This window comes from Pleurodeles waltl, chromosome 4_2 (genome assembly GCF_031143425.1).
Source record: "Pleurodeles waltl isolate 20211129_DDA chromosome 4_2, aPleWal1.hap1.20221129, whole genome shotgun sequence".
NCBI classification, from domain to species: domain Eukaryota; kingdom Metazoa; phylum Chordata; class Amphibia; order Caudata; family Salamandridae; genus Pleurodeles; species Pleurodeles waltl.
Genome location: NC_090443.1, coordinates 185,487 through 209,548, shown reverse-complemented (window position 1 = coordinate 209,548; position 24,062 = coordinate 185,487). Strand labels below are relative to the sequence as shown.

The 24,062-nt window shown below is 49.2% G+C and overlaps 1 protein-coding gene across 1 annotated transcript in view; it reads left to right on the top strand.

Annotated features, from left to right (window-relative positions):
* The window catches only part of LOC138292016 (pre-B-cell leukemia transcription factor 1-like), a 226,727-nt gene that overhangs the window by 185,618 nt on the left and 17,047 nt on the right, over positions 1-24,062 (top strand). The window contains exon 8 of the mRNA XM_069230330.1: positions 13,708-13,794. Coding sequence (XP_069086431.1) covers positions 13,708-13,794 — 87 coding nt within the window. The remainder of the gene's footprint in view (positions 1-13,707; positions 13,795-24,062) is intronic.

Here is a 24,062-nt window from a genome sequence, read left to right as displayed (position 1 = left end):
ACTTTCTTCCCTTGCTGCCAAAGGTATTATGACCTTTCCAGGTCAGTCAGTCCCATCTGACTATTACATTTTCCGCTGTGCCACAAGCCTTGAAAGAGAAGGATAGGCTTCACCGTATTAACCCTCTAAGAGAGTGTTACGTTTCTACAATGACCATATGAAAGACCCTTGGGTGGATGATCAGCTCTTTGTGAGGTTCACTAGGACCAAGAAAGACAAGGTGACAAACAGGACACTGCCCATGTCCTCTGCATTAAAATCTGCGATGGTCTGGCTAATAAGGTGCCCCTGGAACGCCTGTGCGCTTATTGCACCAGGGATAAGGCTGCTAAGAAGGCATTTGAAAGGGAGTTTCAATTCTAGATATTTGCCAGGCTGCAACATGTGTGTCGGTGCATGTGTTCATGAAACGCTACTGCCCTTATAGCCAGGTCCAAGGGCAGCGTCATTTTACCCTTTTGGTCCTGGAAGTCTTAATAATGAGTCTTCTCCTCAGACCCACTACCCTCGGCATGTATTGCTGTGATACTTTGCCTAACAAAATAGTTATTTCTGCGTTCTGGCTTATTGTCATTGAGTGTGCCCTGCCATGTACTAATGGTACTGGAATTTAATTAAAAAGCTATTAATAAGAAAATTGTGCTGGATCTGCAACCACAAACACATGCTTTATCCTGCCTGCAGAGGTAGCCCCAGCTATCCACCAAACTGTTGTCAAGAGCTTGCTTCTCTTACACCCAGCGAATCTCTGAACCAGAGCTGTAGGACAGTTGTTTTTGATATTTTTGATATTTTTTGTTGTTTTCTTATTTAACCTTCTCACACAGCCTGCTTCAGTTCGATAAAGTTGTTAATGTACAGCGGATGTGTTCTGAGCATCCATGGACCTTGAGGCACAACACCTTCCATAGCTTCAGAAACTCCACTTGGACTGTGTGATCGAACCAAACTCTGGCTGGGAGTCACAAGCTTCTGGTGTGCCGTGGAATTGAGTATATGTCGGCTTCTGGTTGACATACAGTAGTCGTAGCATGGAGAGGTCAATTAGAACTCTTTTCTTAGGCACAGGTCACAAAACCCAGTCTGGGATCACTCCGCTGACTCCAGGAGTTGCACTGGACAGAGTAACTCTTCTCTTCCTCAAGGTGAAGGTGCCAACCACAGCAGTCTTTCTTCTCCACTGGTGTATGTATGTACATGGTATTTTATAGTGTGCATCAAGCCAGATGCAGCAGAGTGCTGTACGTGATCAAAGATGAGCAAAAAGTCCGCAAGTAGAAGTGGAAGCATGGCTGTGGACGGTTAATGCATTGCAATGCAGTATTCTTTAAAGGGGTAAGGCTTCAACTCTTTACTAAATTGGATCCGTTTGGGGCAATCCTGATGGATACAAGGTGTTCTTCCCAATACAGGGTGCATAAAAGGAAAAGTCATGCTGTTTTTGTTGTTCGTTTTTTACACTTCTTAATCTGCAGTCTCATTGTGTCCAGGCTGCAGATGATGAGGTCCACAAGAGATGGTGAGCTTGTCTGCAATATAAGCAGGGTTGCTGGTATTGGCAGCTTTATAAATGATGCAGCTGATTTTGAAGATGGTGCGGCTGACAAGAGGAGTGAATGAATTCCCATCAGGAGTGGGGTGATGTTATCATATTTCTTCAGGACCTGAATGAGACATGATCCAAAGGGGTACCGGTGTGGCGTTTCGGAGCCAATGGAGTAAAGCGTTAGCGCTATCCATGTGCAAGAGTACAATAGTGTGAACAGCAGTTCTGAAGTCACTTTCAGGAAGATATACTTTGACTTTCTCAAAAACACAGATCTAGTGCCATTTCATCCTTGTGTTTTTGGCAATGTTCTCTTGAGGGTAAGGTTGGTGTCAAGAATGAATCCAAATAGCATGCTGTGAGGGTCAGGTTCGAAGTACTCAAAGGTTCATGTCATTGAGCCAAGGTTGTACTATATCTTATTTATGGTTCTTAGCAAATAATGAGGCTTCTGCCTTATTTAGGTTTAGCTTCAGGTGGGTGATAGACACCCACATTTGGATGATGTGCCAGCAATGTTTGAGGTGTTGGATGCCTGAAGCAGAGGAGACTTGTTTAACATGGTCATATTGTTGAATCTTGATGCGGTTATCTGTGAGTAGAGCACAAAGTGTCTCCACGTATAGGTTGAGGATGACAGGAGATAGCGTGGAGCCCTGGGGGACTCCCCAGGTGATACGGATCTTTTGTGACCTGCAGGTGCCCATGTGAACTGTGATCTGTGACTGGGGGGTGAGTGTTTGCATTGTTCAGCACTCCATCCATCATCCTTTTCTGTTGCCAAAGTTGCCCCAAGTGGGATGTGTATGCCCAGACGTGGGTCCCTTGCTCACTGTGCCACTGGATTCAAGCTAGCCTGGCTGATGAAGGGTGATACCCTGAAACCGATTCCAAGATGCTTGTTTCCGGTCCAGAGAGGATCTGGCCTGGCAGTTCGGGCTGGACTGTTCCCATGAGGAACAGGGTCAAGACTGATTTGCATATGGCTGGGTCCAAACTGGAGTGGCATGGTGAGCAAAAGAACGATGGATTAAACCCAGATTTGTGACTTGGGGTGAGTGTTCGCATTGTTCAGCACTCCGTCCATCATCCTTTTGTGTTGCCAAAGCTGCCCATGTGAACAAACTGGTGTTGGTTGGAAAGGTATGAGGAGAACAACTGTAGGACATTGCTGGTGAATCTAACGTAAGACTCTAGGGTGTGTTTGAGGATGAGATGGCATCTGAGATGTCCAGCAGTATCAAGAGGCAGTGGGTCATCTTCATAGGTGTTCACAAGGGCATCATCTGCAATTTGTAATGTTGAGGTCTCCATGCTTCAGCTTGATCTGAAGCCAGACTTGTAGTCGTGCACATGGTTTGCATTAGTATGATTGTGGAGATGAACATGGACTGCTTTTTCTGTGATCTTGCTGATAAATGGTATGTGATTCATAGGCTGGTAATTGGCACAGGCATCAGGGTCTAATGTCGTTTTCTTTAGAAGGGCGAGAATCTAGCCTATCTAGCGGGTAATGTCTTGATTGACTGCGGCATTGACAGTGTTAAGTAGGGATTAAGTGCGCATCCGCATAGACAGCTTTGATGAAGGACATTGGTAAGGTATCCTTTTCTTAAGAAGAGGCTTTGAGGGTGTTCAGTGAGCAAGATCTCTGTGAGATAGGGCTTTGAAGGCTTACCATTCAACAGTAAGGGGTTTGTGTAAGAATTGAAGCTTGGTGTCACTGATCTGAGGTCGGACCTCTTGGTGAAGGCTTTGAAGGATCTGAAGGTTTGAGCTTCTCCTTTGTCTTGACCTTGATTTGTTTGTAAGACTATAAGCATGGAGAATGGACTGACAAAGTGAGTGTTCCAGTACAGGGGTGTTGGTGGTTTGCATCGGATTGTTGGTGATATTCAGAAGATAAGGTCAAGGATGTGGCCTTTCGAGTATGTTGGTTGTGTAACATGCTGTACCTAGTAGAGTGTGTTGTAGGTGAAGAGGGCGTTTTTTGTGTGTTTTTTGAGCTTTTGATGTCTGGGAGGTTGAAGACACCCAAGTGGGTGGTGTGGGCATGTCTGATGCACGAGGTGGTAAGAAAATCTGAAAATTCACCAAAAAAGACATTGGTCTGCCCTGGAGGCCTGTAAATGGGATGGAAGTTGATGGTCTGAGTTGCAGAGAGTGGGAAGTCAGGTCAGCAGCTCTGTGGAGTTAAGTGTTGCTTCCTTTCCTAGGGCCCAGAACCAAGACGACTTCTGACAGCGAGGCCTCCCCCTCTCTTATGTGAACAGTCAACACAATGAATGCCGTGGCCCTTGGGGAAAAAGGTCCTCAAGGATGTTCGAAGATATGGACACGAATCATGTTTCTGTGATGACGATGTCTTGCTTGTGTTAGGTGATGAGGACTGTAATGTCTGCTGTGTGAAGTATTGAAGGAGGGAGCTTTGATGTGTGTGTTTAGAATATATGTTCTGCAGTTTGAGGGTGTGTGGTAGTGTGATGGCTGGGGGTTTGTGTATATGTATGGGTCATCCACATCTGGGTGTGATTGTGAGGATTGTCAATATGGGGGTCTGGGTGAGGCACCTGATTTTCTCTTGTAAGTTTCCGTGGAACACGGAATCTGGCCTATGGCTCTACAGATCCAAATAGGAAATATTCTTGTTTGTATCTACACTTTGCTGGGGACACCTGGGCAATGGTACGCCATGAACAACTGAATGAAGTATGGGGAAATCAGAAAGTGATGTCACTTCCTGTGCAGATGGATAATGGGACCTAGAGTGGTGTCAATTCCTCTGCAGATGTGTGAAGGGAAAACCAGTGGTATCCTGTGGTTGAGCCCTGTTTCTGCTCCAGCTGAATGGTGAAGTTGTTTAGAAATAAAAGGAGGCCTAGTCTTGTAGTAACAAGCCCAATTAAGAAAACGTAATGCTTGCTTCTGCCCGCCAAAACACAAGAGAAATTGGAATAAGCTAAAACATAGTAGGGCTCCAGCCCCTACCCCCCTCTGAGTCAACCCCTCCACTTTATTTGCAGCAATCTTTTTTTAGTGCACCCAAACAGTGGATGTGTGGTAGACGTGGAAAGGTGAAGGCCTTACCTCAATCCCACTCAAAATTTGGAGGAATAGTAGCTTACCTTGGTCAGTCCATTGGTGCATCTTCTTTCCTTGGCTGTCATGGTTGATTAATGGCAGACAAGTCAAGAGTCCTCGTACTTGGACCAGGAGCAGATAGAGCTCTAGTTGCCTCAGCCCTCTCAGCTTAGTTCTTAATGAAGCAAAAAGTTTGCCGCTATGTTGTCTTCAGTGGTAAGCAGAGCTTTATTCTTGTGGAATGTACATGAAGCCAAAAGCAGGAAAATGACTAGTTATTTCTTGAAAGCTTCCAATGGCAGTGCTCTGATTTAAGGCCCCTCAAGTCCCCAACCCCATTATCTTAGTTTGAAATCTCTGGTGTGGTTCGGGGAACTAGAAGACCAACTGCCATTGCCAGACATCTGTATTAAGGCCTATGACATTGATACACATTTAAATAAACATTGATTAAACAAAATTTCTTTTTATTGGAACTGCCCCTCTCCCATGTAGGGTTTCTCCTTCACTGCTGTTCGAATTTGACGATTGTTCCATACAGCAAGACTACTACTATGCAATATATCAATCAATCAATCAATCATTTGTAAAGCGCGCTACTCACCCACTAGGGTCTCAAAGCGCTAATTTGGGGAGGGGGGGGGACGTTGGCAGACTGTGTCTTGGTGACGGGAAGATGGGAAGCCAGTTTAGGTCTCTGAGGTGGGCTGAGATGTGGTTGCGTAGTGGGATGTTGAGGATGAGGCATGCAGAGGTGTTCTGTATACGTTGTAGTTTCTTCTGGAGCTTGGCTGTGGTTCCTGCGTAGAGCGCATTGCGTAGTCCAGTCTGCTGCTGACAAGGGCGTGGGTGACGCATGCGGAGAGTGTTGAAGCAGGAAGATGAGACGGCGTTGACTTGCTGGGTCATTGTGAACGATGAGTCTAGGATGAAAACTAGATTGCACGCGTGAGTGTGGTTCCTAGGGTGGCTGGCCAGCAGGAGTCGTCCCATGCGGAGCGGTTGGAGCTGAGGATGAGGATCTCTGTCTTGTCTGAGTTAAGTTTGAGGCGCCTCTTCTCCATCCCGCTGGCGATGGCATGCAGTCCGTCGTGGAAGTTGGTTTTGGCAGTGGCGGGGTCCTTGGTGAGTGAGAGGATCAGCTGGGTGTCGTCGGTGTAGGGGACGATGTTGAGATTGTGGGATCGGACGATGTTTGCGAGCGGTGCCATGTAGATGTTAAAAAAGCTTGGGCTGAGCGAAGATCCTTGGGGAACGCCGCAGATGGTCTTGGTGGCTTCCGACAGGAATGGTGGGAGGCGGACTCTCTGAGTTCTGCCGGAGAGGAAGGATTTGATCCAGTCCAGAGTCTTGTGGCGGATCCCGGCATCGTAGATGCGAGTGCAGAGGGTGTGGTGGCAGACGGTGTCAAAAGCAGCCAAGAGGTCCAGGAGGATGAGGGCCACAGTTTTGCCTTTGTCGAGCATGGTCCTGATGTTGTCGGTTGCGGCGATGAGGGCGTTCTCGGTGCTATGGTTCCTGCGGAATCCGGATTGGGAGATGTCCACTGCGTTGTTGTGCTCCAGGAAGCGGGTTAGTTGGCCATTGACGATCTTCTCGATTACTTTTGCCGGGAAGGGAAGAAGGGAGATGGGGCGGTAATTCTTGAGGTCTTTGGGGTCCGCTTTGGGTTTCTTTAGCAGGGCGTTGACTTCGGCGTGCTTCCAGCTCTCCAGGAAGGTGGCGGTCTTGAAGGAGCTGTTGATGATCATATGGAGTTGGGGAGCGATGATGGGGCTCACTTTGTTGAAGACATGGCGGGGGCAGGGGTCGGAGGGAGATCTGGAGTGGATGGTGCTCACGGTTTTGATGGTGTCCTCGTCGTTGATGTGGGTCCAGGAGAGCAAGAGGTTGGTGTGGCTGGGTGTGTTGGAGTTGGTGGTGGCTGTGCTGGTAGTGGGGGACGATGGTGAAGAGCTCTTTGCTGTTTTGGGCGTTGTTGTCGATGCAGTCTTTGTAGAAGGATCTTTTGGTGGTCCAGATGAGCTGGTGGTGCTTGCGGATGGCTGTCTTGAGGGCGGCGTGGTTGCTCTCTGTTGGTTCGTGGTGCCACATTTTCTCGATTTTCTGGCACTCCTGCTTGGACGCCTGAATGTCGGCGGTGAACCAGATGGCCTTGGTGCTGGTGCGGTTATTGGAGGATTTCCTGAGTGGAGCGAGGATGTTGGCGCAGTCGTCTATCCAATGTCTGAGGTTGAGGGCGGCTGTGTTGGGGTCGGTAGTGCTGGGTGGTGGGGCCCAGGCGAGGGTGGAGATCAGTTGGTCTTCCGAGATCTTGTTCCAGCTGCGGTGGGGGATCTGTTGTAGGTGGTGGTGAGTGGCGGGTTTCTGGAAGGTGAAGTGGATGCAGCAGTGGTCAGTCCAGTGGAATTCGGTGGTATGGCTGAAGGTGACGTGGCTGCTGGTGGAGAAGACTGGGTCGAGTGTGTGGCTGGCGGAGTGGGTGGGCTTCGTGACCAGTTGTTTGAGACTGAGGTTGGCGATCAGAGCAGTGGAGTTGCTGTCGTTGGCGTTCTCGAGGTGAAAATTCAAGTCGCTGAGGAGAATGTAGTCTGTAGAGGCAAGGGCCTGTGTGCTGATTATGTTGGCGATGGGTTCCTCTGAGGGTGGTGTTGGCGTTGATATGGATCTGGAAGTGTAAGTGTTCGGCGGCATCGAGGGTATCATTGGTTAGTTGAGATTCTGATGGTGTTCTTGTGGACTATGGCGATTCCTCCTCCTGGTCTGTTGGTGTGGTCTCTGTGGGTGATCTTTTAGCCTTCGGGGATGGCTATGGCGATGTCAGGTTCCAAGGAGGGAGTCATCCAGGTTTCGGTGAGGAAGGCAACGTCTGGGGAGGATGAGGTGAGTAGGTCCCAGAGTTCGACAGCGTGCTTGTGGACTGAGCGGGTGTTGAGGAGGATGCAGCTGAGGAAGGTTGTGTTTGGTTCTGGTGTGGTGTTTGGCAACTTGGGGGCAGGTGAAGCTGCAGATCCAACAGGAGAAGGGTCTGTGGGTGTGCCTCGGGGTGGCTTGGATGCAGGCGGTGGAGCGGCCTGGGTTGAGGGCGTGGAGTTTGTTGGCACTGTAGTAGCGTCTGGGCTTGCCTCTGGCGCGGCCGCACAGCAGCCGCCATTAAGAAGGCGAGGTGGGAGGAAGGAGCAGCTGGGAGGCGGGAGCGTGGGTGAATGGGTGAGCGAGAGGGGCAGGGACGCAGTGGCGGGAAGGGAGAGACGAAAAAATGGGTGGAAAGCGAGCGCAAGGGAAAAAGGCTACCAAGGGCTAAAAACTAAGAGAAAGCACAAAAAAGGCACAAAACAAAAACAGATACTAGACAAACACACAATACTTATGCAAACCACTAGACACCAGGGATGAGGCGCAGGCGGGTGCCTGCGGGTGGTGGAGGGGCTCGAACTCGCGGCAGCAGCAAGGCCAGGGTAGGGGGCATGGACACAGTCTGGTGGAGCTGCGCGGCGTTTAGAGCAAGCTCCGACCTTAAGAACAGGTCAGGGGTCACTGTGCACCGCGCAGCGGCTGCCATTAAGAAGGGGAGGTGGGAGGGAGGAGCAGCTGGGAGGCGGGAGCGTAGGAGAATGAGGGCGCAAGGGTGCGGGCCGCAGGGACACAGCGGCGGGAAGGGAACGGCTTGGGAGAGCCGGAAAAATGGGCAGAAAGCGAGTGCAACGGAAAAAGGCTTCCAAGGGCTAAAAACGAAGAGAAAGCACAAAAAAGGCACAAAACAAAGACAGATACTAGACAAACACACAATACTTACGCAAACCACTAGACACCAGGTGTAGGAAGTTGGCTCTGTATATACTATTTCAAAGTAAGAAATAGTGTGCACAGAGTCCAAGGGTTCCCCTTAGAGGTAAGATGGTGGCAAAATCAGAAAATTCTAATGATCTATTTTGTGGTAGTATGGTCGAGCAGTAGGCTTATCAGAGGGTAGTGTTAAGCATTTGTTGTACACACACAGGCAATAAATGAGGAACACACACTCAAAGACTTTACTCCAGGCCAATAGGTTTTATATAGAAAAATAGCTTTTCTTAATTTATTTTTAGAACCACAAGTTCAAGATTTGAAGTAAATACATAAAATGCAAGGTACTCCACACAGGTAAGTTAGGAACTTTGAATTAGAGCAATAACATATACAGTTTTTGTTAAAATGGCAATAAACTATTTTAAAAGTAGACAGTGCAAAAATCAACAGTTCCTTGGGAAGGTAAGGGTTAGATTGTGAGGTAAGTAAGACAGTTCCTGGGCATAGGCAGCTCACCGTTGGAGGTTCAAGGCAACCCCAAAGTTACCACACCAGCAGCTCAGGGCCGGTCAGGTGCAGAGGTCAAAGAGGTGCCCAAAACACATAGGCGCCTATGAGAACAGGGGTGCTCCGGTTCCAGTCTGCCAGCAGGCAAGTACCCGCGTCCTTGGGGGGCAGACCAGGGGGGTTTTGTAGCGCACTGGGGGGACACAAGTAGGCACACAAAACACACCCTCAGCGGCACAGGGACGGCCGGGTGCAGTGTGCAAAGCAGGCGTCAGGTTTTGTATTGGTTTCAGTGGAGGGACCCGGGGGGCACTCTAGCAGTGCAGGCAGGGCCCGGGGGGCTTCTCGGGCCAGCCACCACCTGGGCTAGGCAGGGGGTCACCTGGGGGTCACTCCTGCACTGAGGTTCGGTTCCTTCCGGTCCTGGGGGCTGCGGGTGCAGTGCTTGGTCTAGGCATCGGGTCCCTTGTTACAGGCAGTCACGGTCAGGGGGAGCCTCTGGATTTTCTCGGCAGGCGTCGCTGTGGGGCCCCAGGGGGTCGTCTCGGGCTACTCATGGGGTCGCCGTCGAGTCCTCCCTGTGGTGTTGGTTCTCTGGATCTCAAACCGGGGGCGTCAGGTGCAGAGTGTGAAGTCTCACGCTTCCGGCAGGAAGAGTGAAGTTCTTTAAAGTTGCAAAGTTGTTGTTGAAATTGAGCAGAGCCGCTGCCCACAGGAGTTTCTTGGTCCTTTGGTCCAGGGTAGTCCTCTGAGGCTTCAGAGGTCGCTGGTCCCTGTCAAATGCGTCACTAGTTGCAGGTTTTCGAGTCAAGAGATAGGCCGGTAGGGCAGGGGCCAAAGCAGTTGTTGTCTTCCGTCTTCTCTGCAGGGCTTGTAGGTCAGCAGTCCTTGTTTCTTCAGGATGCAGGAATCTGATTTCCTGGGTTCTGGGGTGCCACTAAATACTAATGTAGGGGTGTGTTTAGGTCTGGGAGGGCAGTAGCCAATGGCTACTGTCCTGAAGAGTGGCTACACCATCTTTGTGCCTCTTCCCGGTGGGGAGGGGGGCACATCCCTAATCCTATTGGAGGAATCCTCCAAAACTAAGATGGAGGATTTTTAAAGGAAGGGGTCACCTCAGCTCAGGGCACCTTAGGGGCTGTCCTGACTGGTGGGTGACTCCTCCTTGTTTTCCTAATTATCTCCTCCAGCCTTGCTGCCAAAAGTGGGGGCACTGGCTGGAGGGGCGTGCATCTCCACTAGCTAGGATGCCCTGGGGTGCTGTAACAAAGGGGGTGAGCCTTTGAGGCTCACCGCCAGGTGTTACAGTTCCTGCAGGGGGAGGTGTGAAGCACCTCCACCCAGTGCAGGCTTTGTTCCTGGCCATAGAGTGAAAAGGCACTCTCCCCATGTGGCCAGCAACTCGTCTGGTTGTGGCAGGCTGGCAGAAACTGGTCAGCCCCACACTAGAAGTCGGGTTGGTATTCAGTGGGCATCTCTAAGATGCCCTCTGGGTGTATGTTACAATAAATTCTACTCTGGCATCAGTGTGCATTTATTGTGCATTTATTGTGCTGAGAAGTTTGATACCAAACTTCCCATATTTCAGTGTAGCCATTATGGAACTGTGGAGTTCGTGTTTGACAAACTCCCACACCATATACTCTTACGGCTACCTTGCACTTACAATGTCAAATCTTTTTCTTAGACACTGTAGGGGCATAGTGCACATGCACATATGCCTTCACCTGTGGTATAGGGCACCCTGCCTTAGGTCTGTAAGGCCTGCTAGAGGGGTGACTTACCTATGCCACAGGCAGTGTAAGGTTAGCATGGCACTCTGATGGGAGTGCCATGTCGACTTAGTCATTTTCTCCCCACCAGCACACACAAGCTGCGAGGCAGTGTGCATGTGCTGAGCGAGGGGTCCCCAGGGTGGTATAAGACATGCTTCAGCCCTTAGAGACCTTCCCTGGCATCAGGGCCCTTGGTACCAGGGGTACCAGTTACAAGGGACTTATCTGAGTGCCAGGGCTGTGCCAATTGTGGAAGCAAAGGTACAGTTTAGGGAAAGAACACTGGTGTTGTGGTCTGGTTAGCAGGGTCCCAGCACACTTTCAATCAAAACTTAGCATCAGCAAAGGCAAAAAGTCTGGGGGTAACCATGCCAAGGAGGCATTTCCTTACACCAGGGATGAGGCACAGGTGGGTGCCTGCGGGTGCTGGAGGGCCACGAACGCGCGGCATCAGCGAGGGCGCAGTAGGGGGCACAGGCACTGTCTGGTGGAGCTTTGCGGCATGCAGAGCGAGCTCTGACCTTAAGAACAGATCAGGGGTCACTCCAGTAAAGAAGCTACAAGGGTTACTTCAGCTGAATAGAGGCCCTCTTTTACTTTTTACTTTCACATGGAGCATTGAGCATTGTGCTTACTATTTTATGAAATTCTCCCTCCTGCTCCACTTCAGCTCAGAGTAGGACAAATTCTTCTAGGTAATAAAATAGTGTTGGAGCGGTGGGTGGTGAAGCTATGTTCTCATATCTTTCCAATCCTTTCCACCTGTACGGCTCGCTTCCCTTTCTTTCAGATTTGAATATTTCTTGTTACCTTAGAGTGAAAATCTGACAGGAACTTTAGGGCTTAAAGGTGTTACCACGACTGGCTGTAGACCTTCATCATTACTGACCAGAAGCTAAGAGCAAATTGTCTCAACCCACACCACTCGTTCAGCACTTTGAAATGTTGCTAAACACGATGAATTCTATACAAATCCCCCAGCTAAATCTCACAAGACTTTTTCATCAAGTTACTGTTTGTGTTTATCTGAACACCAAGTATGGTCATGATCTACCTAATTTGATCTGCTTTCTTAGCAAGTTGGAAAATGTGTGCAGTCTTTTGTAGCTGCATAAAGTGTGCTGGCTTCCTTCACCATATTCCCCTCCTCCCGCTTCAGCTGCATCACCCTGTCACTCCATTGCACCTTGCACTTGTACTGACCTTTACTACACAAGCAAATTAAGCACTTTAATTGTTTAACTCTCTTCAATTGTTGACATTCACATATAAGCTTAATACGTTTCGCTTCTGCTGGGAGAGTTGGTGAATATTTGTCTGGCTGGTTTACATCACGTAGTGAAGCTCAGGAAACTGCGCAAAATAAATTTTTGTCTTTACATATAAAAGTGTGCAATGTCCCATTGTGCGTTGATGTTGTTCAGTTTAATTTAATACCAGCAGATTCAGCTGCCATTGGCTTAACTTTCAGGGACATAGAGCACTCTTAATTCAGGTCTACCTCACAGCAGTAGGGCTGCAGAGAGACGTTCAACAAGTGCTCGGGCTGCACTGGGAGGAGAACACCGACAGGGGCCCAGAAAAACTACTGCAGATAATTTCATACTTAATTTGTATGTGGAAAGGCCAAAGACCATTACTGATTTGTTTCAGCTTTCCTTTTCTTCCAATGGGGAATGTCCTTTCATAGTTTGTCGGCTGTTTCCATTTCTTCATTGTTCAGAGTATCTCTCCCTTGAATGTCCCTAATGCATTAGCCTGTAGTGAAACTTTATTTGTGGTCTTTAAGGAGAACCGCACTCTAAAAAAAAAAATCAGATTGTTCCACTAGGGCTACTTTGTACATGTATATCATCAACAATCTGTCATTCTTCATGTGGAGTACTTGTTTTCCAGTTCTCTTAAAGAAACTATTCATGCCCAATGGACTTCCCCATTTCACCCCCCCTCAGTTAGAGGATAGATGGGTGGCTCATGGCAGCTTTTTCTGATTTGTTTTCTTGGAGTCGGAGAGTCCTTCATCATGGATTTTTCCTCATCCTTGTGTTCTGTCAGCTAAAAATGCCCACGTTTTAATAATCCTGTTTGTTCTGGAGGTACATTCCTATAGGTGGCTCCTGCTCCCACTGACGTATAGATCTAGATCAGCTAACAAGCATGTGGCTCCTCTTTAGCTAACGATTTGAAAAATGTACTTCTTAGCAGATAGTTTTTGGCAATGGCATACCCTTGTTACTTTATTGTAAGTAAACAGTGGCCAGCCAAACTTGTTTTTTTCACATGTCGCCATATTCTGTTAAGCTGTTCTATTTATATAGACCTGCTGAGCTGGGCAATGTTTCAGGGAGTCTTGGGGTAAGTGTGGATGGCATCTCCATAGGTGGAACTGAGACCTAATGTCAGACCACAGGAGCACTTCTGTCCTGAGCCAAACACCAGGTGGGTTTGTGGGTGCTCTTGCATACTAATGCCAGATTCTGTCTGTAGGTGCTATAGCAGACCTACACCGGTTATCATCCTGAGGTGCCTTTGAGGTTTAACACTGAGCTTTCCTAAAATGTTGCAGTGACTTAAACATGATGGTATTATTTAGTTTACTGAGTTATGGACCAACCGAGACTAACTGCACAAAGCTGATGAATGGATTGTAGGTACTGTGCAGTTTGGCGCCGTATTCCCTTGGTTCCTGAGGTTGCAAACTTTATGGGCAAGCGGTCTTGGAAACTAACTGATAATTGATCCTGTCTGACTCTCCCCTATGTCTTGGCATTTGTCGTGATGTGAATGTGGTGAGGAGTGTTCATAAGGAAGAGCTTTGTTTTTAAGAGTGCACATCTTTGATGGTAGGTCTGCATCTTACTGACCATTTACTCTTGGGTGACTGTGAGCAATCTGCACTTCTCCCTGATCTTGATAATAAACTGTCACTCCCCTGCTTATTTTTATTTCATAATTGAAAACGATGACTTTATGAATATTAGCGGAAACCTTTATGCTTGTTTTTTTCAGATGGATTCTTTACATCATGTTATACATGCCACAGGAAGATACGATTCAATTGCAGGGAATCCTTTGTATGAACCTCAGCACATTGATGTAAGTGGGGAAGGTTTTATTAATGACCAATATGTATACCGCTCTTCATTATTCTATCATGGAACGGTCCTGTTTCCTTTGCAAATCAGTGATAGTGGTAACACACTGGACAGTCCTTTTAAAGAAACAGTAATAGCCACTCTCTCCATCTTACCTGCTGCAACAAATTCTAAACTCCAGTCCTTATTAAACATCAATGCTAAATGTTGTAGCTATTTATGCAGTTTTCTTTAAAGACCTGTTTCATGTATAAACATTGTTTCTTCTCAGATGATGTTAATTTTCTGATAGAGACTTCTAGCTCATTCCTCCCCTTTTGAATATTCCCCAGGTGTCAGACTGGATCCAGAAACGTTTTTGCCGTACCTGACTTGAGTTCCTTTCTTTCAGCTCCCTCTGCTCAGAGATATTTACCTCACATATTTTGTAAAAAAATTCACAGTGGACTGTTGAAAACAAATGTCTGTGATAGATCCCCCATAAGTTGTTCCTTTGGTGCTTGGGGTAGAGTCAGGACCGTAAGGCTTGCAGAGACTGCGCACTGACGAAAACAAAGGTCACCAGAGACTGTAAGGCAAAACCCTACATAGCCAGACATAGGAAAAGCACGCAACAAGACTGGTCCAAGCCTCAATCCAAGTCAAAGGTTCGGCTCCAATCCTGTTCTCGCTCCAGAAGTTGACAAAACCTTTCCCAAGTTTGATCGTCATTGAGATCTGAGTGGTCCGGTAAGTCTATATGAAACCTCGGAAATCGAAGCCGGATCCAGCTCCCTCTTGCCCCTCTCATTCACCAGAGAAGGTGCAGGGTGGCGCCATCTGTCTCGATCTTGCTCGCAGTATCTGTCGACTTCAGAGCCAATCCAGCAACTGGTTGCAGTGCAGTCTGAGATTCCAGCAAAGTTCTGCAGGGTAATGCTCAGACTCCCTCTTGTGCACCTTTAGGCCTCAAGGAACCAAGAGGCCTTCTATCTGGGGTACCATCTGAGGGTTTACCCTTGGTGCCAGTTGGACCCTCTGAGCCTGTCACAGTGCTTCTGATTGTGGCCCTGCTTTCAGCATCACGGTCCACACCAGTTCCTGGAACTAGAACGCCGGGGCCGAATGTATTGTTACGGTATTAAGAGAAATCTATAGTAGTCGCTGACACTTTAGAGTCGACACCAGTCTAACCTCAACCAAGGCCACATCTCACCACTGTTGAGGCACGTCTTCTCCCGCTTGATCTGCTTCATCCACAAGGGAAAACACACACACTAAACTCCTTTTACGGCATGGACTCCAACAACGATTATGATGTGGGTGATGAGTTTGCATAGTTCTATACTGAGGACACTTATTATGACGACTACAGGAGGCAAGCAGTCTCCATATCTGTCCTGAATCAGATCTGCTTTCACCCCCTATCCTGGCCACCGAGAAATCTACCGCCTTTGTAGTGCGTGGCCAGCGCTCGACCTTGGAGAGTAAAACTAATGTGTTGACTGAAGTCCTCCAGCCGGGGAATACATCTACATCTTCTAAACCCCTTCTGGCATTTAATGAGGCACTAAGAGATACCTTGTTGGGCGCCTGGGCCAAGCCTTACTCTTGGACTCCAGTCAACAGGCAAATAGTGTTGTCCTAGGTGACACTGCATTCCTGTCTCAACACCCATTTCCCAAATGTTTGGTTTTGCTGGCATCCACAAGCAGGTCTTAACTCAACACTTCCAGTCCAACTCCCCCCAAACCCCTCACCCATACCGCAAGCCAATCCAACTACAGCATAGCGTTCTGCAGTTTTGCTGTCCCAGCCGTGGTGTCCACTGTTGCCAAGGTCTATGAACCACTCAGCCGCCAGCTGTACCTGCAGCCCCACCTGCCAAACCACTTAATTGTGCTCTTCACAGAGCACAGTCACCCAGTGGGGGGGCAGGATCCAAAGATTCTTGCCCCGTTGACATGCCATAACATCAGACAGGTATGTCCTGCATATTGTTTGGAAGGGCTATACCCTCCCCTTCCTTTTAGCACGGTCACACTTTCCACTGTCTCTTCAACGGTTGATGGAGGACCATTTTCCATTTTGCGGCAGAAAGAATGAGCCCTTTTGGCCAAGAGAGATAGTGAGAGGTTGCCTGTGCCAAAAATAGGTTCTGGTTGTTGTTCCCGCTACTTTCTGATGCCCTAAAAGGACAGAGGCCTTCGTCCTGTTTTAGACCTGCGCCCTCTCAATGCCTTCTTCCGGAAAGAGAAATTCAAGATGCTCATCCTGGCCCAGATATTGTCTGCCGTCGACCCTGGAGACTGGATGGTGTTGTAGCTTTGGACCTGCAGGACCTGTCCTGCAGGCCCGTTGGCGCTACCTGTCGTTAATGGTGGACAGGAGCATTTTCAGTTTGCTGTGCTCCCTTTGGTCTCATCCATTACCCCTCCGGTGTTCAAAAAAGTGGGCAAGGATGCCAGTCTTCCCTCTCCCTGGTTCCCAGTCTTCCCCTTCCCCAGGGTTACCCCAGACAGTCCTCAACCACCTCCAGGCTATGGTGAATCTTTGGGGTTCACTGGCAGTGTGCCAAAGTTAAAACTGACTCCTGGAACGCTCCTCTCCACCTCATCAGAGCCATTTTGAACACAGTTTGGTTTTCTGCATTTCCTTAAGAAAGGGAGTCCAGGATACTCAGGCTATGATCCCTAAACTTTCATTGTCCTCACTGGATTTCAGTGAGGGCGACTCTGGGGCGGGACTGTTCCCATTGGAGCAGGGTCAAGACTTATTTCTATATAACTTGGTCCTAACGGAGGTGGAATGGTGTGTAAAATAACAGTGGATTGGGATGTGGCCCGAGTGATTACAAGTGGCTAAGATTAATTCAAGCATTTCATCCATCACTATTTTGTTTTCTAGTGTTGTCGCCCTAATGGCTTACTGAAGGCGGGGTGGAATAGGGGAGGCTGCCATTAATCTCGCCAGGAAGCTCCTATATGGAAAGAGTTCCTTGGATAAACAGAGAAGCACAACAGAGCAGAAGCTGGTGTTCGGAAATGGCTGTGCTGGTGAAAGAAGGAGCATCAGTATGTGTGCTTTGCCAGTCTCTTTTGTGGCTTAGCAGAAGTAATACAGAGAAGTAGAGCAGCATATCAGCTCCCTTGTGTAAGGTAAGAGAAAAGGGAAGAGCAAGTGGGGTGTAAAGCACACCAGGAATAAGAGACCAATAAAAGCATGGGTGGGCGGTAGAGAGGCACATGAGGGAGACAGCTGAAATCACATGCACTGTACTGGACTGGAGTGGTTAAGCAAAAGCATTACCCTAAAAGTGAGCAGTGTCAAGACAAGAAAAGAGGCTTTCCTCAATGGTAGGGATAGAGCCATGATGGAACAGGCAAGACATCCAGGAAGACCTAAGCAAATGAGATTGACAATAATGCTGATCACTGGCAAGCAACAAGCAGACTTTAAGCCCCAACTGTAAGATGTAGTAAGCTGACATAGCCCTTTCCCAACCAGACCTTTCTGATGGATACAACTACCTGTGGATTCCTCACCTCATGAATACTCCCATGGCGCCAGCATTCTACGGAAATCTTCTTACTAGTCTCTGCACGTCGACGAGGACGTCACTGTCTCGCACGCGACGCCGTCTGACGTCATACAGGCAATAAGAGGTCCTCGACGACGTGCGGACGTCAGTTCCCTTTTTTCCGTGCATTCGAAACGGTTACCTTCGAGGGAGCAACTGTTACTCTTGCGGTTACAGTGTATATCTTGCTGCGTACTCTTTCTCTGTGGAAATAATGTCGCAGAGAAAGTCTGGATTTAAGCCTTGTCGTGAGTGTGGAGGCAAGATGTCGGTGACGGATCCTCATTCCGATTGCCTTTGGTGTTTGAGCTCCGACCACGACGTCTCGACTTGTGATTCGTGTCAGCACATGAATCCGAAGGCCATTAAAGAACGCGAGGCGAAGCTGTTTATGGCCAAGTCAAAGGAGAAGCATCACAAGAAAAAGTCTTCTCCAAGACATCGGCGTCATCGAGACTCCCGGCGCCGTAGAGAATCTCGGCGTCATTCAAGGGAGGCTCGTTCCAGGTCTCCGGATCGGCGGCGGAGGACATGGGAGGTCAGCCCCACGGTGACGCCGCATCCTTCGACGCCGTTGCTCTCTCCGACGTCTCCAACTTCGCCTGGACAGGCGTCGGTGATTGAGGTATTGGAGCCTCAGGTGTTTTCTCCGGCGCAGACGCCGAGGCCGGCGTCGGGGTCGCCTCCGAGTCAGGCACCCCAGTATCCGGCTTTTCCCACCCCTGGAGCCGATAGTTCCGCATTCTTGAATGCGATGTATGCCATCTTCCAACAGATGGCTCCAGGGGGTGCTCCGGCTGGGCCTTTGGCCTTTTCTTTGGGTGATCCTGCGCCTCTTCGGCCGGCACCCTTTATGCCCTTTCTCCCGTTTGGGAACGTGGGCTCGGCGCCAGTGTCGGCGCCGGTGGCCGCTCCGGTGGCTTCGGAGGGATTGGCCCCAGGGATTTCCATCCCGTCGACGTCGAGATTTCGGCCTGTGACTCCGGTGGGTCCATCCGTTTCATCTGCTCTTCAGTCGGCGCCGAAGTTACCTGTGGCGCCGGATGCGGCGTCGGTGGCTTCGGAAGATCGGCGCCGATCTCCGACTTCGGCGGAGGTGTTGTCGACTCCGCGGATTGAGCAACGACTGCATTCAAGGAGGCGTGCTCTCCGGGTACTAGAGGAGCAGGAGTACCAACGAGCCCTAGAGGAAGGAGAGCTAGAGGACTCGGGTGATGGGCTGCGTGGACTGGAGTCGGCCAGTGGGCTGGACACTTCCCCTGAGTGGGACCTTTCGTCCCCGGGGGAATATACCGAGGAAGCTGCTTCCTTTCATACAGTGGTACGGAAGGCAGCTAGTTTTTTGGACCTGCCTTTGCCGGTGGTGGAGGCGAAACAAAACCTTTTGACAGAGGTGTTGCATCCGGCCTCAGCCGCGGCGGAGCCTCTATTACCTTTTAATGACGCTCTGCTGGATCCGGTTTTAGAGGTGTGGAAGAAGCCGGCATCTTCCCCAGCAGTTCACAGAGCCGTGGCCAGGAGGTATCGGACGTCTCCAACTGATCCTGGTTTCCTATCTAGGCACCCTACGCCGGAGAGCTTGGTTGTGCAGGCCTCCTGTTCGTCCAAATCAGCGCCTGGTTCTTTCCCGACGGTGCCTGGGGACAGAGACTCAAAAAAGCTAGAGGCGCAGTCGAAGAAGATTTTTTCGTCCTGCAGTCTGGCGTTAAAAGCCACTAATGCGACCTGTATCCTGGGGAGGTATATTCATGCTCTGATGGATGACATCTCCTCTTCGTTTACAGAGCTTCCCCAGGGTCTTTTGGATCTTGTCTCTGATGCCCAGGCTGCTGCGACCCAAATTATCCAGACGGGACTGGATACCACCGACTCGGTAGCCAGAGCAATGGGCACAACTGTGGTGGAAAGGAGACAGGCCTGGCTACGTAACTCGGGCTTTTCGGCAGATGTACAGTCCACATTGTTGGATCTCCCGTTTGATGGGGACAAACTGTTTGGGGCTAAGGCTGATTCGGCCTTGGAACGTTTTAAGGAGAGCAGGGCCACGGCTAAGTCGTTGGGACTCCAAGCTCCTTCTTCCACGGCCTCTTCCAGATTCTTCAGGAGGTTTCGTGGATTTGGGCGTGGCTCTTCCTCCTCTTCCTTTCGGGGAAGATATCAGCAACCTGCCTCTTCCCACCCCTATAGATCTTTTAGGGGGAGGGGTAGGGTCCGCACCAGGGGAGCCTCTCAGCAGCACTCTGCCTCTTCCTCATCCTCTGGCGGGGTGCAGCAGGGGAAGCAGCCTTAGGCTTCCACCATTTCCCACTCACTCCTCTCCTGTAGGGGGAAGATTACAGCATTTTCTCACCAAATGGGAGACTGTTACGTCGGACACTTGGGTTCTCAGTGTTGTGGGAAAAGGCTACACCCTTCCCTTTCGGGAGTTTCCGCCCCTCATCCCGCCCCGCCCTTCGTATTGTTCACAAGAACACCTCCTGTTGCTAGAACAGGAGGTGGAAGTCCTCCTTTTAAAGGGCGCGGTGGAGTTGGTCCCGGAGCAGGAAAGGGGTCAAGGAGTTTACTCAAGGTATTTCCTGATTCCCAAGAAGGATGGTCGTTTGAGACCAATTCTGGACCTGAGGATCTTGAATTGGTTCCTCAAGCAGGAAAAGTTCAAGATGCTGACCCTAGCACAGGTGCTTTTGGCGTTGAACATGGAAGACTGGATGGTGTCTGTCGACTTGCAGGATGCTTACTTTCATATCCCGATACTCAAGTCACACAGGAAGTATCTCCGGTTTGTGGTGGGATCGCAACACTACCAGTTTGCGGTCCTTCCGTTTGGTCTTACTTCAGCACCTCGAGTCTTCACGAAGGTGATGTCGGTGGTTGCGGCAGAGCTCAGAAGGAAGGGGATAGCAGTATTCCCTTACTTGGACGATTGGTTGATCAAAGCCAAGTCCCCGGAGCTTGTGTTGCGTCATCTGCAGTCAACAACCCAGTTGTTGTTCGACCTGGGCTTTTCGGTGAACGAGCCCAAATCTCACCTGGAGCCCTCTCAGCGCCTCCTGTTCATAGGGGCAGTACTGGATACGACATTGGGTCGGGCCTTTCCTCCGCCTCAGCGGATTCAAGATATTCAGGATTTGGTTCCAATGTTTCGAAACGGAGCGGTAGTTCCAGTCCTCAAGGTCCTTCGTCTGCTCGGTCTTTTTGCCTCCTGCATTCTGTTGGTCACGCATGCTCGCTGGCACATGAGGGCTCTTCAGTGGTGCCTCCGAAGGCAGTGGTCTCAACACAGAGGGGATCTAGAGGGTACTGTCAAGATCTCCAGAGATGCTGCTGTGGATTTGAAGTGGTGGATTGCAAGCAACAATCTTTCACAAGGAAAACCGTTCCAGCAGTCGCCACCAGTGGCCACAGTCATAACGGATGCTTCCACTCTAGGGTGGGGAGCTCATCTGGGGGATCTGGAGATCAAAGGTCTTTGGTCTCCAGAGGAACAGATTTTTCACATCAATCTGTTAGAGTTACGGGCTGTACGTCTGGCTCTCAAGGCCTTCCTCCCTTCCCTTCGTGGTCAGTCGGTACAGGTCCTAACGGACAATACTACCACGATGTGGTACATAAACAAGCAGGGAGGAGTGGGGTCGTACCTTCTCTGCAGAGAAGCTCTTCGACTATGGTCCTGGGCAAAGGACCATCGGATTTGCTTGATAGCAAACCATCTGGCCGGAGTCTTGAACGTGCGTGCGGACAGTCTCAGTCGCCACTTCTCGGCAGACCACGAGTGGCGTCTCCATCCAGATCAAGTCCGTTTAATCTTCCAGAAGTGGGGGTTTCCTCGGGTAGATCTGTTCGCCACTCGAGAGAACGCGCATTGTCCGTTGTTCTGCAGCCTTCAGTATCCGATGCAGGAAGCATTGGGGGACGCGTTTCAAATGACCTGGTGCGGCCAGTTGCTTTACGCGTTTCCTCCCATACCCTTGATTCCTCGAGTATTGAGGAAGATTCGCCAAGACCGGGCTCTAGTAATCGTAATAGCTCCGGATTGGCCAAGGAGGGTGTGGTACTCCGACCTTCTCCAACTCTCAACGTGCCCGCCGCTCCGTCTCCCTTTCAGGGCAGACCTCCTCTCGCAGTCGCAGGGGCAGGTTCTACACCCCAACCTCCAGAGTCTGCACCTACATGCCTGGAGATTGAACGGGGCAACCTGAGTTCCTTCTCTCTCCCGCCTGAGGTAGTGGATGTTATATTAGCGGCCAGGCGACACTCCACTAAATCTATCTACGCTAATAGGTGGTCTAAATTTGTTGCGTGGTGTGGAGAGAGGCAGATTGATCCTTTACAAGCTCATCTATCGGACGTTTTGTCTTTTGCTCTATCTCTGGCGCAGAAAGGTTGTGCAGTGGCTACCATTAAAGGTTATTTATCGGCCTTGTCAGCCTTCATATGTCTTCCAGACCAACCATCTTTATTTAAATCCCCTATTGTTATCAGATTCTTGAAAGGTCTTCTAAATCAATATCCTCCAAAGCCATTCGTTATGCCGCAATGGGATTTGTCCTTAGTCCTGACTTTCCTTATGGGGTCCCCTTTTGAACCTATGCATTCTTGCCCCTTAAGGTATTTGTTTTTAAAAACAGTCTTCCTGATAGCTATAACATCAGCAAGGAGAGTGAGTGAGTTGCAGGCCTTATCAGTAAAACCCCCTTATACAACTTTTTATGGGGATAAGGTGGTGTTGAGGACCAAGGCTGCTTTCCTCCCGAAGGTTGTTTCACCCTTCCATTTGGCTCAGGCAATTACTTTGTCCACGTTCTATCCTCCGCCTCATCCTTCCAAAGAGGAAGAAAGACTGCACCGTCTGGATCCAAAGAGAGCGTTGAGCTTCTTTATCAATAGAACAAAGGATTTCAGGCTGGAGGATCAGCTGTTTATTGGATACGTGGGCAAGAGGAGAGGAAAGGCAGTCCACAAGAGAACACTATCCAGGTGGGTTGTTCTTTGCATTAAAATATGTTACTCTTTGGCAAAGAAGGATCCTCCTGAGGGCATTAGAGCTCATTCCACCAGAGCTAAGTCGGCCACTTCGGCCTTAGCCAGAGGTGTTCCTGTGGTCGACATCTGCAAGGCCGCAACTTGGTCGTCCCTTCACACTTTTGCAAAACATTACTGTTTAGATTCTGAGGTTAGAAGGGACGGCCATTTTGCACGGTCAGTGCTGCAGGATTTCTTGGTTTGACCATTTAGGCACCCACCGCCGGGCGTGGTACTGCTTTGGGACTCTATTCATGAGGTGAGGAATCCACAGGTAGTTGTATCCATCAGAAGAACGAGTTACTTACCTTCGGTAACGACTTTTCTGGTGGATACATTAGCTACCTGTGGATTCCTCACGGTCCCACCCGCCTCCCCGTTGCCTTTATGGTCTTGCCAAGTAATCCTTGAGTGCGCTCCTCTTGATCTTTGAGGGTGCAATAGATGTGTATATATATGATATATTTATATATATATATATATGGGTATAGGTGTATATATCTTTATGTATATACTTGGTGTGTGTATATATTTTTAAAAAAGAAAGAGTTTTATATATATATATATATATATATGTACATAAAAAAGATTTACAGTTATTCATACAATGTGGTGTATTTTTACAATATAATGGATGTTGCTTTGTTCTTTCATTGCATTGCCTGGTTGTTCTCATGCACGTAAAAAATGATTGGTACTGACGTCCGCACGTCGTCGAGGACCTCTTATTGCCTGTATGACGTCAGACGGCGTCGCGTGCGAGACAGTGACGTCCTCGTCGACGTGCAGAGACTAGTAAGAAGATTTCCGTAGAATGCTGGCGCCATGGGAGTATTCATGAGGTGAGGAATCCACAGGTAGCTAATGTATCCACCAGAAAAGTCGTTACCGAAGGTAAGTAACTCGTTCGTCTGGTAGGCTGAACATAAAAAACAGTGTACTAAGGCTCATTCCCGCTACTAAAATTACAGCATTTAAGCCATGCCGTGGCTGTAGGAAAATTATGTTTGTCACAGCATCTCAGGATTTGTGTCTCTGGTGTCCAACGTATCCTAAAGGGATCCAGGATCAGGAGGCAAAGCTGTATGTTGCCAAGCACCAGAAGAAGTTGAAGCCTCCTTGTATACAGGTTCTGCTCCAGGTTGCTGTTCTGTCCCACTTCTGGTGCCTATCTTGCAAAAGATCCATCTAGCGTTTAAAGTCTTATAAGTCAAAACCAAAGAAAACATCCCCATCCCACCACTTTGCCTCCAAGTAGAGGGCTCCAGGGTGTCACAAAGCAGTCTGTCTGGTCCAGAGCCGATCTCCCTATTGATCCCAGTAGGTCCTGTGTTCCCCACATCACCATAGGTGCAGCACATGAAAGTCTTCAAAGAGGCCATGCTACAGCTCTTCAGCACTTAACTGGCTCCATCAGGTGTGTTTTTGGGCCCTAAGGATTTGAAGGGACCTGCAGTCATGTTTCTGCCGGTGGAACCTCCCCCAGATTCAGCTAACCCTGGGGGGCTGGTTTCGGGTCAAGTACTTACTCCAGTTCTAAAGGAGACTTTCACACCTACACTCACACTGAGCCTCAACTTCTTAACAGTAGTGCCGATGTCTCCAGCACCAACACAGACGTTATCCAGGTTTGTATGTCCAACCCAGAACCAACTTCAGCTCACTCTCAACCGATATCACGCTATGAA